The sequence below is a fragment of the Lethenteron reissneri genome, chromosome 30 (genome assembly GCF_015708825.2).
Source record: "Lethenteron reissneri isolate LAM-NWPU_2019-01 chromosome 30, ASM1570882v1, whole genome shotgun sequence".
Taxonomy (NCBI): domain Eukaryota; kingdom Metazoa; phylum Chordata; class Hyperoartia; order Petromyzontiformes; family Petromyzontidae; genus Lethenteron; species Lethenteron reissneri.
This window is the reverse complement of record NC_083808.1, coordinates 2,485,145-2,501,646: the sequence shown is the minus strand read 5'-3', so window position 1 is coordinate 2,501,646 and position 16,502 is coordinate 2,485,145. Positions and strand designations below refer to the sequence as shown.

Genomic DNA, 16,502 nt, shown 5'->3' with positions numbered 1-16,502 from the left:
TTACCCTTTTATCTGGCAACAAAACTGACACTTTTTTTTTACAAGGAGTCATGTTTGCATAGACCACAATACCTGCAGCCTTAATGCAAACAAAAAACATAACTCTGATAATGTATGCACTGTCCTTGAAGTTGGGTGTGGACCAATCGAATTCAAGGACAGTGCATACATTATCAGAGTTATGTTCTTTGTTTGCATTACGACTGCAGGTATTGTGGTCTATGCAAACATGACTCCTTGTAAAAAAAGGTGTCAGTTTTGTTGCCAGATAGAAGGGTCAAAAACCAATTATCATAATTCTTTTTTTGCGCCCGTTTTAGTTTTTTTTGGAGGGGGGGGGGAGCATTTTGATTTTAGAGTTAGAGTAGTTTAATCAGGGTAGTTTACCCTTGCATATCTAAAGTAAAATATAAAGTAATGTCTGAAGCAAAAGGTATGATAAGCATTGCCACTATTGTCCACCTGGAAGATTGTCGCGGATCACCGCTGTGCCTGGGCCCGCACTCTGAGAAGCACTGAACTGAAGTGCCACTCGACGATTTCCTTTATGCCAACGAAAGCAAACTGATCCAATTTCCAAGTCTTATAGCTGAAATCAGCCGAATTCAGTGAAACGAAACACACGATACGTGTAACGTCACGCTGTTGTTGAGCGGTTATTTGTGACCGTGCCTAGACCATCGATTCTCTGCGTGTGAGAACTCTTTAGTCATGGGCGGCTCCCTTCGATTCGAACCCAGGATCTTTGGTGGTGCATTGTTCTCCCAAGAGGGTGGCACAATTGATAAGAAATAATAATTCAGTGCGTTTGGTATTCACGCCGTTATCATAGCACCGTGGTTGTGGCTGTGCATGTGGCCTGTGTCTGTTTATAGAGCACACATTCTTACGACCGATTAATTATCAGACCCAAAGAAACGACATTCATCCTGTCCGACTCTTCCCCCCCACCGATTAACAAGCTTACAAAAAAAATTTCAACGAGATAATTGAAAGCATTTCAGTAATTGAGTGTCGTAATTTAATTCACATTCACACTGTAATTGGCAATCGTGTGGCTTGGGTTTAGTACTTGCGATTACTTTTACAAATCACACTCCTCTCCTCCGGTGTGCTGCGCCGCGGACGCCGGCCGGAGCGGTGCCGCCGATTGTTTGTGTTCGTGTGTCCCGCTCGTTGTCACCGAGCGCGTGTGTGTGTGTGCTCGCTGTCCCGTCCCCCCCGTGTGTGTGTGTGTGTGCGTGCGTGCAGCACTGGCCGGTGTTCAAGCACGTGGAGGAGGTGTTCATCCTCGTCCCGGCCCTGCTGGGCCTCAAGGGGAACCTCGAGATGACCCTGGCGTCTCGCCTCTCCACCGCGGTAGGGATTGCCCCCTCGCAGCCGACTTCCTCTTGTCAATGCTCCCGTATGTTAAGGTTGGGTGGGGTGGGAGGGGCCATGATCCGAGATGAACCAAGATGTACTCTAAAGTGCGTTGATGTTTGCGACTTTCCCAATTGAAAACCGGTGAATTCTATTCAAACCGGAGTAAAAAAATAAGGGTTGGCTAATTGATTTCGCTGTAGGCTTTCAGAGACCATAGGGGCCAGTTGCGGTGAACGAAAATAAATTATATTAATTGTTGAAAGTTATTGTATCGTAATTTGTTTTAAAGCAAGCATGTTAAATAATGAATATGCAGTTAAGGTAGTCGCCAAAAAGTGCAATAAAATAACATTTGGACCACTCAGCATGTGCACTTATTTCGGCTGAATTTACATTTCAGCTGCATTTGTGTTTCAAGGAGAAAAACCTTGGACTGGTTTCAACTTCCCCGACTCACATAATTTGGCGCAGCCTGTTAAATAAGTGGTGCAGTGTCAGAGGCAACAGCATTCTGCAAACATGTGGAGTCATGCAGCAGAGTACACAAAATATCTAAAAATATACTGCCTTGGTGGATTGCGAGTAATTAAAGAATAAAACAATAATTAAATGCACAGGTCTGTTTCAACACCAAAACAATTATTCAAAGTAATATGTTTCAAGCGGATCTCACCGCGGTGGTGTGATGGTTAGCATGTCGGTCTAAAACTAAACTATAAACATTTTTTTATTTTTCCGCGTAAGGCCCACTGAGCTATACAGCTCTTTTTCAGGAGCGACCTGGCCACAAATGATAGCTCAACGAAGTGGATTATCATCACGTGGAAATATGAACGCATGTCTGGAACCAGATATGCGCGTCTGTCCCCCCCAGCGGTATGAATGGGGTATGCCACAGTTAGCCGGTCAATAGGTTGCGTGCGTAAAAATAATAATAATAAATGAAAATAACTACATTAAATCACGACGTTTCGGAAGCAACAGTTACACCTGATGACGGAGGCTTGTGTTGCTTCCGAAACGTCGTGACTTAATTGAGTTATTTTCATTTATTATTATTTATTTTTGCTACGTGACTTTACCGAAAAACCTAAGAGTATGAATCCTTGCAGTCACGAAAGCTTCAAATCTAGCAAGGTTGCGTGTGGTGGGGTAAAGTGTGGGTGCTACCACCTCTCCCAAGCCGTCTGGCCAGCATGGCAGAGCGCACCAAAATGCCCTTTAGAGAGGCACTCCAGAACTCCCTCTCGTAGAGGCCCTTCTTGCAGTAGTAGCATGAGCAACCAACTCCAGAGCTGCACCCTTTATATATTTATAACTTTTTAGATATTATTAAAAGAAACAAACCCATCCGAGTGGTTTGCAGGAGCCAGACTGGTCACCCGCGCATGCGTACCAAGTGCTGCCTGAAGCTATTGCCGTGGCATTTCTCTCGATATCTGGGACGGGAGAGGGCGACTCTGGGAGGCTTCATGCCTCCCTCGTCCAATGCCCTCCCTCCGTTGAGGAGGTGGCCCTGTGAGTCGGGTGGCCGATGCCAAATCAGAGCTGGGAGCCAGCCGCTGCTGAGACCCTGCCGTTTGATTCCGTGTTTCAACCGCCCCGTGATTGAGCTGGGTTCTCACGTTGATGGTCTCAGCCCGGCCGTGAATGACTACACAACACTCCCCCCCCCCCCCGCTCTGTACCCCCCCCCCCTCCGATCCATCCCCCCCACTCCATTCCTCCCCGACACATGCACCCTTGAGCTCTGAGGTGAGCTTGACGTGTAATTAATTTTCTTTTCAGGGTTTATGAAAGGTTATGCCCCGAGTGAGGATGCCGACGATGCCGATTGAATTTATTATTTTTTTGTTGTTTGTTGTTGTTGCATACCTTTAGTTTTTATGCCGTTTCTTTATTTGTTTTGATTACCTTTAGTTGCCGAGGGTCTTCCTTCACTGAATAATTGTTACAAATAGCATTTAGCCCTTTCACATAATGATTGTACAGCGTTGTGAGATGCATTTGGCACGAATGACGCTGTTGTATAATGTTTTGTTTAATGTATGTTTATTATAACCACAGTTGGTTCTGTGGGGGCTCCTTCCGGGACCCTGACACGAGGTGGTGCACTGTGATCCTGGAAGGCCGTCCAGTCGACGTGGCCTTTCGCCTCCTCAGTGGCAGGGTCAGAGATATAGCGGCACAGCGGGAATACATACGGTGCCGTGCGCTTGCTATGACAAGTTGACACCCTACGTACGGTGCGAAAGAGGTTCAACTTACGTGCATACACACCCTTTGCAAAGGAGGCATCGATTGCCAGGGATTATCCAAGTGAAATATATTAATGAACAAATAAAGTATACGTTCCGTTGTGTCAATCCACTGCTGGATGAGGGCCTCTCCTCTACCGTGCGGGGTGTTTGGGGTTATTTGACCGCACTTATCTGTTCCAGTCAGTGTGGGTATGTGAAGACTATGAGCATGGATGTGGGAGCGTAGAAGTACAGGACAGCGATCGATTTTGCCGAAGCCACCCTCGTAAACCCCTCAGCCATCTTGACAACCTGTTTGCGCGTGGCGGTCACCCATCCGAGCACTGTCCGGGCTCAAATTCTGCTTCGCTTCTGAGATCTCTTGAGATCGGCCGTGTTGGTCAATAAGAATATATTGGAGAAAAGCCGATTTTTATATTCTGAAAAACACCGTCCTCCGCCCTTCTCTAATCCTTTATTTATTGGAAGTGCCGCCGCAATTGTCGCCACCGCTGCATCCCGCCCCCCCCCCCGCGGTTGCCAAGCAGCTGACGGCTTCGCCGCGCGTGTGCAAAGCAAACATTTGCGCCGCGCCTCGTTGCTCGCGCGGTCAATAGAGACGCGCGCGCGCGTGCGCTCGTGTGACCGCCGCGCCGGCGACGCGCTCTCGCGGGGATACGAAGCGATACGGCCGGCAAAGGTCGCGGCAGCGGGTTGTCCGCGAATCGAGATTCGGCAACCCCGGGTGGATTAAGGGCGGCGTGGTTTACGCGCCTCGGGACACCGGCGCGGATCTCGCACGATGAGGCGGCGGTGGCGATGGGCGATCGAGGCGGACGACGACGGAGGTGGACGGCGATGGAGGCTGGCGATTGCGCCGTGACGACATCGGCCCCCTTTCGCGGAAGCCGCCAGCGCCTCGGTTAGAAAGTGGCGCCGATGACGGGCCGTTGTCCATCACTGCAAGTGCTGTCATGATTTCGTTTATAGGATAGCCACACCAAGGCTGTGGTTCCTTCCAGTAGGTGGCACGTGACTAGTCGCCACAGCTGTAGCGAGAGTCGTACTGGGTGTGGTGAGCCGGGTGCGGCAATATTTAAATTTCGGGGTAAAATTAATCCCCGGTTTTCGCAGGTTCGCGATCGTGCTTTTGGTGGCAAATGTCTCCACCGTGCTTTGGAGCCCCCTAGTGACGGCGGAGACGCTTCGCCTCGCTGCATTGACAGCTGCGACGTCGTTTATCGGCACCGTCAACGCTCGTCGTGGCCTCTCCTGACCCCCCCCCCCTCTCTCCCGTGCGTCTACCGCGATCAGGCCAACATCGGGCACATGGACTCTGCCCCGGAGCAATGGCGCATGATCACGAGCAACCTGGCGCTCATCCAGGTGGGAGAGATCGGCGCCCCCCCGCCGCCACGCGCGCTGGCCCCCGTTTAGCCTCCGCTCGCTGCGTAGGCGCCCGACATCCTGTTGACGTCGCCGGGGGGCTCGTTGGCCGATAAGCTGGGTGCCCTCTGCAGGCCCGCAAACGTAGCGTGGGCGACGAGCGGGTGCAAACGCGGCGGTGGCGCGCGCGCCCCCCCCACTCCGAGCGTGGTTTTCCCGGCGACAATCGGCTGTGCGCTGGCGATTGCTCATTCGCTAGGTTTTTGTCAGCTCGCCTGAGCGGTGGTGGCTACGCACGCTCGAGGGTTGGCGGATCGGTGCACAGATGTTGCGAGACTCCCCCTTCCCGTGGGCGTTGTACACTGGCTCGCCGGGAGAAGGCGGCACAGCGAGTGGACTAATCGCCACCTGTTTCCATCTGTTCGGGGAATGAGTGTTGCCCGCTCGCATGCATAAACACTCATTAATTGGCTGAAAAACGAAACGATCAACAACACGTGTTATTTACTCTTCTAAACCCTTTTAATTACTCTTTGGTGAAGCTTCACGTTGATATTTGAGAACGCTGGGACTTGCAGCTTGGGTGTGCATCTCTTTAAGAGCCCATAATCAAATATCTATCTGGTTTATTTTCAGGTCGCGTCCTGCTTCAAACGAGAGTGACGCGTCGGGTTGATTCGATGACGTCGTTGTGAGCCCACAGGTCCAGGCGACGGTGGTCGGCTTCCTGGCGGCGATTGCCGCCGTCATCATGGGCTGGATCCCCGAGGGCAACTTCGACCTCCACCACGCCGTGCTGCTGTGTGCCAGCAGCGTCGCCACCGCGTTCGTCGCCTCCCTCATTCTGGGTATCCTCCCCCGCCTCTCCCCCGCGTCTGCCCCGCGTCTCCCCCGCGTCTCTCCCAGGCCCACCATCCTGCGCTAACCTAGCTCCTTCATCACGCATAGTCAGCGGAGGAGCGTTGCCCCAAACGTGTGACCTCTTGCGACAGTGTGCGCATGGACTGCTCTTGGCTGCCGTACACCGGCGTGTCTCGAGTGATTTGTTTCATCCACGGATCACAGGGGACGGGGGGGGATGGTCACAGAGGCAGTGCCATTCCTTTGAGGGTCGCGGTCCTCACTTCGAACGTTGACCATCAACTGAGAGATAACTGATGGAACCCGCTCCTTCCGATGGATGTTTTTGGGTTAGGCCGCGTGGCAGTGGTTTCATGCCAAGGTTCTTGTCATTAACTCCACCACCACCACCGGACTAGATTGTTACGTTGACAAAGATGTTACTTACGCGTGCTATGTGTTAATCAATTTCTGACTAATGATGCTGCTCCTGACCGGTGGTTGAAGACTTTTTGTGATTCTAATTTAACATCAACAAAGCGACCTTGTGCTCAAACTGCTTTGAGCATCATCAGGCAGTCACCTCGGAAATCGAGCGGGCTCCATTTGTTGTCTCTGTAGCACCTTCCGTCCATCCAGGGCCTGCCCCGCAAGCCCAGCTCGGTCCGTCCCGACCGGCCAATGCGCTGTGATGGAATCCAGTGAAAGGCGCGCTCACCCAGCCGCACCCATTCACCCAGCCGTCCGCTATAGTTTCACTCACCCAGGTCGTCAGGGTTTTTTTGTTAAGTTGTTATTTGATGCTGCTGCACCTAGGACTTCTTCACAGATGCTAAATGCTTTTGATTTAGACAGAATATCGGATTGGGATATTTTGTAAGCTGCTGAGAAACGCCAGATTTCAAAACTTCAGACAGTGGTGATGGAGATGATTATGACAGTGGTTGTGAGGATGATGATTGTTGATACTGGTGTTGATGATGATGATAATCGATGACGACTGGTGGTGATAATAGCGATGATGTCGACGGCTCCGACTGCGCGTAGGCCTCATCATGGTGGGGGTGATCGTGGGCTCCAAGAAGGTGGGGATCAACCCCGACAACGTGGCGACGCCCATCGCAGCCAGCCTGGGCGACCTCATCACGCTGTCACTCCTCGCTGGCATCAGCAGGGAACTCTACGGCTATATAGGTACGCGGCACGGACGAGGCTCGTCATGAAAAATCAACAAGATTTCATTTCACCTTTATTTAACGAGATTAAAAACCTCGTTTGCGAGGGGGACCTGGCAAGAAGTCGGCAAAAAGAAATCACCACACACATACACACGCACATACAAAGACAAAGATCCCCAGTATAGCCTTAACAGACTGTATGGGGCAAGTGCTGTTAGCGAGCACCTATGAAGGCCGGAACGGCACACGAGGGGGTGGGTGGCCAGCACCACGCCCGACCGCCTTTGTCTCCCTAGTGGCGATGTTTATACATCGCACCAGGTACTCATTTGAGGCTGAGTCGACCTAGAGGAGTTCCAGGACCGGTTCAGATAATTGTCACTGATACACAAACCCACACACACAATTCGAAATAGAACAATATAAAACATTTAAAACAATTACAACGGTCAATGACATTTTCATCTATCAGAGCTTTGAAATCGGACAGTGATACCCTCTTCTCCAGTTTAAAAATAGTTTGTAATTCATTCCAGGACCAAGGAGCATGATAGGAAAATGAAGAATAAAAAAATGACAATTTAGGATATTTTTATGGTGTTCCGCACCTCCGATTAGCACGGTTGGCTACGTACGGTGCGAAAGAAGTTCGACGTCCATGCGTGGATACGTCATAGGCCTCTGGCAGAGAGAACGCGCGTCACAAGCAGCATAGGGCTGCAACAGCCCACAGCCAGCACAGCAAGAGGGACGACCCAGCGAGCATCATGGCAGTGGCGTGGCCGAGGGAGTTGTGCGTCTCGCGGTGTCGCCACGAGAGGTCGCACTCACTCCGCCCGCAGCTCTCCCCGCCCGCTTTGCCTGCTGCCTGTGTGCACGCCAGCGGCTTTGTCAACGCAGCGAATTGTGTCGTTAGATCAGCAGCGACTTCCCCCTCGTGACGAATTTTGTTGTTGTTGCTTAAAGCGACTAAAGGCAAATCGAGCGACTTTTTGCGATGAGGGCACGATGCGCTTTTGGGAGCGACTCCACGCGTGTGTTAAGCGTCCCGCATCGGTTTACGACGTCTTAAAAAACGTGCCGAATTGGCCAGTTACACGTTTGACCGCCTTAGATGGTTTATTTCGTTGCGCCAAGCGACCTCTTTATGTTCCGTTTGGCGACGTTCCCCCTTTCAGGAGTAGGCAACACCTGTGGCAGCGGTCGTCCGCTGCCTTTGTGGGGAAGGACCTCCCCCCCCCCCCGGGTTTTGTGACACGCTCGCCTCCGAGCCGGCTCGCATGTAGAGGCCACGGTTTGATTCCTGCCACGGCACCGATCCGTAAGCTTCGGAATTGCCCCTAGCGTATGGATCTTAAGCAGGGCTGTCACAATTCACCTCCCAATTGCTGTGCGACGGGGAAAAATAATGGCTCGAACGTAAATGGAGAAAATATCAACCATCTTGGCATCACAAGACCGTGGGGGGTGGGGGCGACATCGGGAGGTCTTCATCCTACTGTGGGGTGTGCAGGTTGTCGCCGCTGGTGATAGCGATGATATTTTGGGCACCGTTATTTGTTCGAGTTTCTGCCCTCTTACTTTAACGTTTTCATCATCGTAGCAGTTTGTGTCATTTCCGTCTGTCAGCGTGCATCAGTGCCCCCGCCCGGACGATGCGATGCATTAGCGTCGCAGTGCAGCGTTGACGTCCGTCTGGACGTTCCAATATCGCATCAAATTATGGATATCGATTCCCCGGCCGCCGCGTCACCTTCGATGTCTCGTGTCCCATCTCCCCGGCAACCTCCGCTGACCCCCCTTCACTTTCGGGGTCGTGACCTGTAGGCCTCGACAATATTTTACCTTTTTCAAACCGGCTGATTAGGGTGAACGATGTTCACGCAGCCGTCGTACCGGAGGCAATTGCTTAGTAAACCCATGTGGTTTGCTTTGTTTGTGTGTCCACGTCGGCAATGTATGTCCAAGGCAAACATACCACATGCGACTCGTATAAGCAAGCAGAAACGGTTAGGTTCTTGCGTTTGAGTTTACAGAGATTCAGCTGCTTAAGCACTTTAAACGGGAAGCGATGTCGAGTCAAGGATGTAATGCATGGAAAATGAGAAAGGGAACGGGGGAGGGAAGAGCGAAGAGAATTGGGAATCAAAGGAGATGGATGGGGGGAAAGGAAGGGTCCGGAGAGATGAGAGGGAAGAGGAAGGCTGCTCCATCAGGGCCTCGATGCTGCGGCACGGAGGAGCAGCGTCTGTTTTCACAGCGGGCGGGGAGAGTGGAGAGACTCAGAGTGGGGGTGGCCACACGAGTGAAGAGATTTGCAGGAGACTTGAGCTGACTCAGCTATATGTGTGGAAGAGGATTTTAAAGACTTTTATCTTTTTTATTTCCAACGTTTCCACCAATCCCAGAATTCTTTAGCCTTGTAGTGCTCAAAGCCACTCGGTCAGAATTCCACCACGGAGCGCTTTGAAACCACAAATTGTTGCGCGTGGCGTTTAGCATTAAAAAAAGAAACTCAATTGAGAACACAAACCAATTTCCACGTCCATAACCTTTGCACCAACCACATAAGGAAGCCATTAAAGTAAACGCTTACAAAAACATGTTTGTGACATTTACTGTACATTAAAAAAATAACATTCCAGGCCACGGCGGGAGCTCGGCTCCCATCGCGAGTCGCCAACCGACGGCGAGGTTGCTGCGCCTTGGGAGTGAAAGGCGTGAAAAAAACGCAACATTTTGCCAAAACTTTTCGCCTCATTCGGTGCGTTGCTGCGTGAGCCACGATGGCCGTGCCCCCGGGGTAGCCGGCCAACTAAAGGGGCTCTCCCCCCTCCCTGCGGGACGACCAGCGCCGAACGCAATCGTTGCCGTATGCCGCCGCCTCTACCGCCCCCAGCAGGCGTCGGTCCGGTCGGACTCTTGAGAGGAGCGCGGGGACGTAGGAGGGATTCTACGGGGGGGGGGAGGGGCGGCGTGTTTCTATGTGCGCCCACATGTGTGTGTCCATCCGTACGTCCGTCTGTGCGTGGGTGCATGTGAATCCGTGTGGGGAGTGGTAGTGTCGCGGTTGGCACGCTGCACCACAAACCCGGTGACCCGAGTTCGATTCCTGCTCACGGCCAGTAAAAGTGGCAGATGTTCGAACTGGTCCTGGGCCTCCCCTAGGGCCACTTAGCGTTAAATGAGTACCTGTGGAGACAAAGGCGGCTTGGGAGTGATGTCGTCAACCAAACCCACGTGTGCCATGTTGGCTAAAAGCAATTGCCGCAGCGGTTATTGAAAGGCTATAAAGGAGGTCTTTGTGCCTGCATGTGCGTGCGTGTGTATTTGTACGTGCATACGTAGATGCCAACGTGTGTGTACGTGCGTGGGTGGGTGCGCGCGTGCGCACACCTACAAAAGCGAATTATGTGTGGGGATGAGACGTAAGTGGCATAAGCTGCGCAGCAGAAATGAGGCGACCACAAGCCTTCCCGCTCGCTCGCCCGAATTAAATCCCACCAAAAGGCTCTTTCTGCTCATCGAGGTCCCAGGTGCCGGGTCGGGTGAGTGTGGGCGGTTTCAGGAGGGTTAAAAAAGAAGAAAAAAAAAACCCCTAGACGCTTCAGCAGATTCGTTTCCTTCCTGTGGCCTCACCAAGCCCGTGGCTGTGACCTCGCAAAAGCAGTTTACGAGCATCACAAAAAAAAAATCCCATGTTAGAATCATCAAGCAGCAGCCTTGACGAACGGTTAAACACACACTGCATAATACAGATTTGCGAGTAAAAAAAAATGATAGGCATCAAATTGGTTGTCGGGCTTTCAAAAAAAAAAGGAATGTGCACATGGGGGGTGTGGGGGCGTGGGGGCAGCTCATTTTTCTTGCGTAATGTGCAAGCGGTCGGTTCAGTAACAGAGTGGGAATTTTCGGGCCTTCCTTCGATTCCTGCCGGGGTGGAGGATCGGTCGTGAGAGGGCATCGGGTAACTGCTGGGAAAGTGGAGCCGTGCCGATCTTGTTAAGTAAGCAAATTGCCCCGAGCACTTCAGACAGTGTTACGCTTTGATGTGTGGTCTGATATTGGCCTGGATGGGTGTCTAGACTTTGCGATTTTTTGTGCCTGGTTGGGTCATGTGTTTTTACGGAGTCTGAAAATTGCTGCGATTGTTTATTTAACCCACAGTATAATCGACTCTTTGCCCTTGCCAACAAATACATTTTTTGCGATCGTATTATTCGCGCAAATAAACACAGAGGGCCTCCTTGTTATAGCCACATAGACTGTTGGGCGAGAGATGTTAGCGAGGGCCTGTGAAGGCCGGCGCGGCGCACAAGACATTGCGTGGAGAACACCACGCACAGTGCTGACCTTTACACACTGCACCGAGTCAACCTAGGGGAGGCCCAGGACCGGTTCGAATATATTCGCCGCTGTTATTCGTCACCGCACCAGCCCACCCCTCGTGTAAACTTGCACAATCAAGCACAGCTGATATTTGCAAAAAATACAATCAAACATGCTTATTTCACTTAACTAAGTTGATGGCCTCCGTGCATACTTTTGAACGTGATGACATCACATTCTTGGGTTTTCCCCTGCTACTCTCGTCCTCTCCCACACGCAAAAATCCTCAAGGATTTTGGGAAAAAAAAACTTGTTCCTGCATTTATAAGCCTTATTCACAACCAGACGAGAAACCCATTAAGACTGGAGTCTCTTTTCGCGAGTGAGTTCTGAGAAACATCCAGAGGGATTTCATCCGAAAAACAACTTGGCAGGGAGAGGGCTGGGCAGTGCCAGATTATCCTAGGAGCTAAAGTAGCTAGATATGCTACAGGCCCCGCACTAGCTTAATCCGGCACTGGGGCCGGGGCGCAGCGGCTTGCGTGCACCGCGCTGTGAGCCCGGCCACCCGAGTTTAACTGCCGTCTACGGCGAACGTCGGTGGCGAGCGTTATCCGAACCCGGATCCTGGAGCCACAAACCCCCTTTGTCGCCAACCCGTGCCGACCAGTGCGGTGAAGTATGGTGAATCAATGCCCATGAGTGACGCAGCATAGGGCGGCCTCTATCCAGCAGCGGATAGACGCAAAGGACTGAACATTAGGAGCTAAGAAGCTCTTGTGCAAGGGCGACTCGGCTGGCAGACAACATCAATGAAAACTAAAATAACGCACGAGGATATGTTTCCAAACAAATTAAAACAAGCCAGAATTTATTGCCCATCGTGAGTTGCGCTCAGATGGCCGTGACGGAGAGGGGTCTTCTCCTTGAACCGCGGCTGGTCCTTGCGGTAACGATGGTGCCCCCACAATGCCGCTTACCCAGGGAGTTCCCGAACCGACCTGACCTCGCACGCGCGCGTGTTCCGTGTGTGTCTCGCGTATCTCCGTGCCGCAGAAGTGTTCAAGTTCGTGTCGCCACTCGTGTGCGGCCTCTTCGTGGTGCTCACGCCGCTGTGGGTGATGGTGGCACGCAGGAGCCCGCAGACGCGCGAGGTCCTCTACTCGGGCTGGGAGCCCGTCATCATCGCCATGACCATCAGCAGGTGCGACCACGCGCCGGCGGCCACTGCTGCTGCCGCCGCCCGCGTCCATCCCACCACGGCCACCGACCGCGTAACGCTCTCCGTAAACTCTGGGAAACCCGTCGGACGGAAAAGGGGGCGTAGCAGGCTGGAAACAAGCGTGGGCGGTAACGATAGAGCGCGCGCAAGGCGACGTCTGGGTGGCCAAAATTCGCGATTGCGCGACCGCAGGATCGGTGTCCCCATTATGCCTTGCGGGTCACGTGACGTCGCCGTACTGCGTGTGTAACGCCACGGAGCTTCGTTTTAAACGAGGCGTCGGGGGCGACGACGCTCGGCGAACGCGCCCACACGCGTCTCCTCGCCCGCCCCGTTCCCGCGGCCTTGCGCCCAACGGCGACGTGCCGGGCACGATGACAGCACCGGTGTCACGGGTTCCCAACCGCGCTTCTTGCCGTTCGCGATCCCTCCGACCTCGCGGCACGCGGCAGCTCGGCAGCCCCGGCGCTCGGTGCCAGAGTTTCTCAAACTTCTCTGGTGCCGAGCCGGCTCGCTGATCCGGAGGCCGCGGTCGGGGAATCGCCGCGAGGGTGAACTCGGAGGTGAAGCCATCGCTGCCACGGTGCACGGGCGCGTGCGGGGGATCCGGCCTGTGGGAGCGCGCGGCGCTCTCTAATCTGCTCTGGCACCACGAGTTATAGATTTTGCGCCGAGCTTTATGTTCTAAGTTCATTTTCGTTCCATCACGCTTAGAAACCAATCAATATATATTTTTTTTTATCGGGACCGTGATCAGCAATACTGTGCAGGAAGGTCGGTTTGGTTTTTTCTTATTTTCGTTTTCGGTTGTTCTTCTTGCTGTTTTTTTTTATTCTTTTGCGTCGTGGCCGTTAGCGTGTGGGTTTGATTTCTTCGGGGATTGCTGCTGCGAAGCAGCTTAATAGAGTGAGCACCTCCCCATCGCCGTATTCAGGCGTGGGAGCATATCTTACCCAATTCGGATTGAAGCTTTAGTCTATAACCCATATCTGCGCTGTGCCTGCCGCTGGCACATCTGTCTATGCCCTGTTTCACATTAACATGCAATAAAAATTAGGTACATCCACCGATCCAGCGCCTATATATATTAAAAACAGAAGCTACGGTAAATGTGCCTAATAATTGCATCGCTGGCCACCACACTTTCCACAATTAATCGGCTAAAACGAGAAGAAAACGGATACCGTGGATGCAGTTTAACGTTGACACCGCTACGTGAGAACCAAACGTTTTTGGGCAAAATATATTTTGGTTTACAAAGATATATATAAAAAAAAATCTTTCTCTGCTCATGATGCGAAATCTTACCAAACGCGTCAACGGGAACACCGGCCTCGTGAATTCTCCCCCGCACGCGCAACCTAACGGGTCGGCGCTTTAAAAGCTTTCAAGCGTCGGGATTGATCAGCGGTTTTAATCGGCCGCTGCCAATTTTTGTTGCACATGACAGCCGCTTGGGCGGCGCCCGTGTCGGCCCGGGTTTCTTGTTGGCCTGGGGTGTAGACGGCATTCATTAATTATGACAATTATGATTTTATCATTACCATTACTGCCTAGCTCGTTTTCCCACAGCTTGTCTTGCGGGCGGAGATGTTTGCGTTTTAGTAGTTAACATCCCGCAGTGGCGAGATGTTAACTACCTCTTCCATCTTCTCCAACCATTATATAAACGGAGTGGTAGCTCCTGCAATCTCTCATTTACTTGATACAGCTGTCGTGGCTGTGACGGTACCACCTGAAGACGGAAGCTTGTGTTGCCTCCGAAACGTCGTGATTTTTATTTTATTTTACTTTTTTATGTTTTTACCTACGTGACATCTCTCGCCCAACCTAAGAATATGAATCATTGCAGTCACGAAAGCTTCAAATCTAGAGTTAACTACCTCGCCTAGCATACAAGAGGTCGTGGGTAAGATCCCTACCCTGACGCCTGTGTATTTGTAGTTGCGGTGTCTCTCCCCATGGTCGCGTGGATTCTTCCCTGGGTCCTCTGGTTTTTGCCTCCACATTTAAGAGTATTTGGCTGCTGTAAATTTCTATGTGACAAGCCAACTTCGTTGAGCTACCATTTTCGACCGCAAACAACGATAAAAATGTCAACGGCCTTCACGTTTTGTCATAAATGCATTCAGGGCACAAGCGAATAAGTGTCAAGCTGAAATAAGTGACGCGTGATGGATTTATCCGATTATCGGCAGTTGTGTTCTGGCCACCGCTGTGCAAACAAATGTGTAAATCACAGCAAACCATTGCAGGGATTGATCATCAAAGAGGAACAATTCCGTATTTGGAACATGCTAAGTTACGTAACTTTGTGCGAATACTTTTTGGCTCGGCAGTAGAGCGGGCGGCTCGCGACGGGAAGGTTGGGAGTTCAAACCCTGATTGGGGGTTGATTAATCCCTCCAGGGTTGATAAAATTAGGACCACTTTGTGATGAAGTCTACCGTTGTTGTCCTTTGGGTAGACGCCTCCTGCCATAACAATGTGGAAGTGCCATAACTCGCTCAGGAGATGAGCACCGCCTCAAATGCTCGCTTGAGATGGAAGTCACCGTTTCTGCGATTTCATAATTGAATTTAAAATGTCTGGCTGATTTTTACAAAGTAGATTTGTTCATAACCCTCTCACTTTTTCCCAGCATTTAATCTCAAAGCTGTGCCACGTGTGCTGTTCCTTATGATGTGCAGCTCGAGATGAGCCTCCTTTTTTTAAAAGTGACTTCCGTCTGATCTGTTTTACTTTCCATAGGGCTTTTAACAAAAATAATTGCTTTTTGCAAAAAATAATTGGGAGCGGCAACGTGCATTGCACTTCGTTCTCTTGAATTGATCTCCATCGTTAACGCGGATACCGAGCGCCCGCGTCTGTTGTGCCGCGTTGGCGTGGTCACGGGGTGAACTTCACACGCGCGCGCAACGCTTTCAGCTGGCAATTCGCAAATGAGTCGTTTGCCAACGCCACGGCGAAACTGCCACTTTCCAGAATGCCCTTCCCACCCAAAACCCAGCTCCGGCCCCATCTGCGATGGAAAGGAACATATGGACTCACTCTGCCGCTCAATCACGGCCGGAGAACCAATTAAATGTTAAAAAATTCCTAATCGGAATTCGTTCGCCTCCCGGGGGCGGCAGTTAATAGGATAGTCAACGTCAACGCCTGCGCCGCAGCCTGTCGATGAGCAGGCCGCGTGCGGTGGGGTAAAGTGTGGGTACTCGCGCCAAGACGTCTTGCCAGTGTAGAAGCGTCGGTGAAATCACCTTCGAATCGGCTCAACCCGTGCTGTCGGCGTGTCGCACGGCCGGGCGAGTTCCAACCGCCAATTGCCGCGTCGCTCACCACTTTTCCCACCCCTCCCCGAATGTCCGGCCCACAGCATCGGGGGCCTGATCCTCGACCGCACCGTGTCTGACCCCAACTTCGCGGGGATGGCCGTGTTCACGCCCGTCATCAACGGTGAGCAGGGACCGGCCTGCCTTCTCTCTTGGGGCTGAGCGGGACTGGTTTTTTTTGTCCTACCGACTTGAACCGGATTGCCCCATGGGCAGCGTCACGGCGGCACGACGCGGAGCCTCCACCTCCGATACGCAACCCTTCATGTCGGAGAATGGCCCACGGAAGCTGATATCACCGAGCTACGTCCGAGCTCCGTTCCGGTGACCCTCTCTGGTCCACGCACGGCAGAGGGTGGCGGTCGACTCCGCTCAGTGCCCCGTCTCTCTCTCGCCGTCTGTCTGTCTGTCTGTCCCGCACCCGGCAGGTGTGGGCGGGAACCTGGTGGCCGTGCAGGCGAGCCGCATCTCCACCTACCTGCACCTGCGCAGCCTCCCGGGTATCCTGCCGGACGAGGTCAAGTCCACGTGCCCCACGCCCTGCCGCACATTCTGCAGCGGAGGTACGTGGGGGACCAGAGGGGTCTGTGGAGGCCCTTGCTCCGCCTCC

At 52.3% G+C, this 16,502-nt stretch overlaps 1 protein-coding gene across 4 annotated transcripts in view; it reads left to right on the top strand.

Annotated features, from left to right (window-relative positions):
* LOC133349395 (solute carrier family 41 member 1-like) overlaps positions 1–16,502 on the top strand; it is a 61,153-nt gene that overhangs the window by 27,542 nt on the left and 17,109 nt on the right. For all 4 annotated transcript variants that reach the window (XM_061562787.1, XM_061562784.1, XM_061562786.1 and 1 more), the window contains exons 4-10: positions 1,252–1,359; positions 4,920–4,991; positions 5,695–5,839; positions 6,879–7,025; positions 12,395–12,542; positions 15,937–16,016; positions 16,321–16,455. In XM_061562787.1, the coding sequence (XP_061418771.1) occupies positions 1,252–1,359; positions 4,920–4,991; positions 5,695–5,839; positions 6,879–7,025; positions 12,395–12,542; positions 15,937–16,016; positions 16,321–16,455 (835 nt within the window). The remainder of the gene's footprint in view (positions 1–1,251; positions 1,360–4,919; positions 4,992–5,694; positions 5,840–6,878; positions 7,026–12,394; positions 12,543–15,936; positions 16,017–16,320; positions 16,456–16,502) is intronic.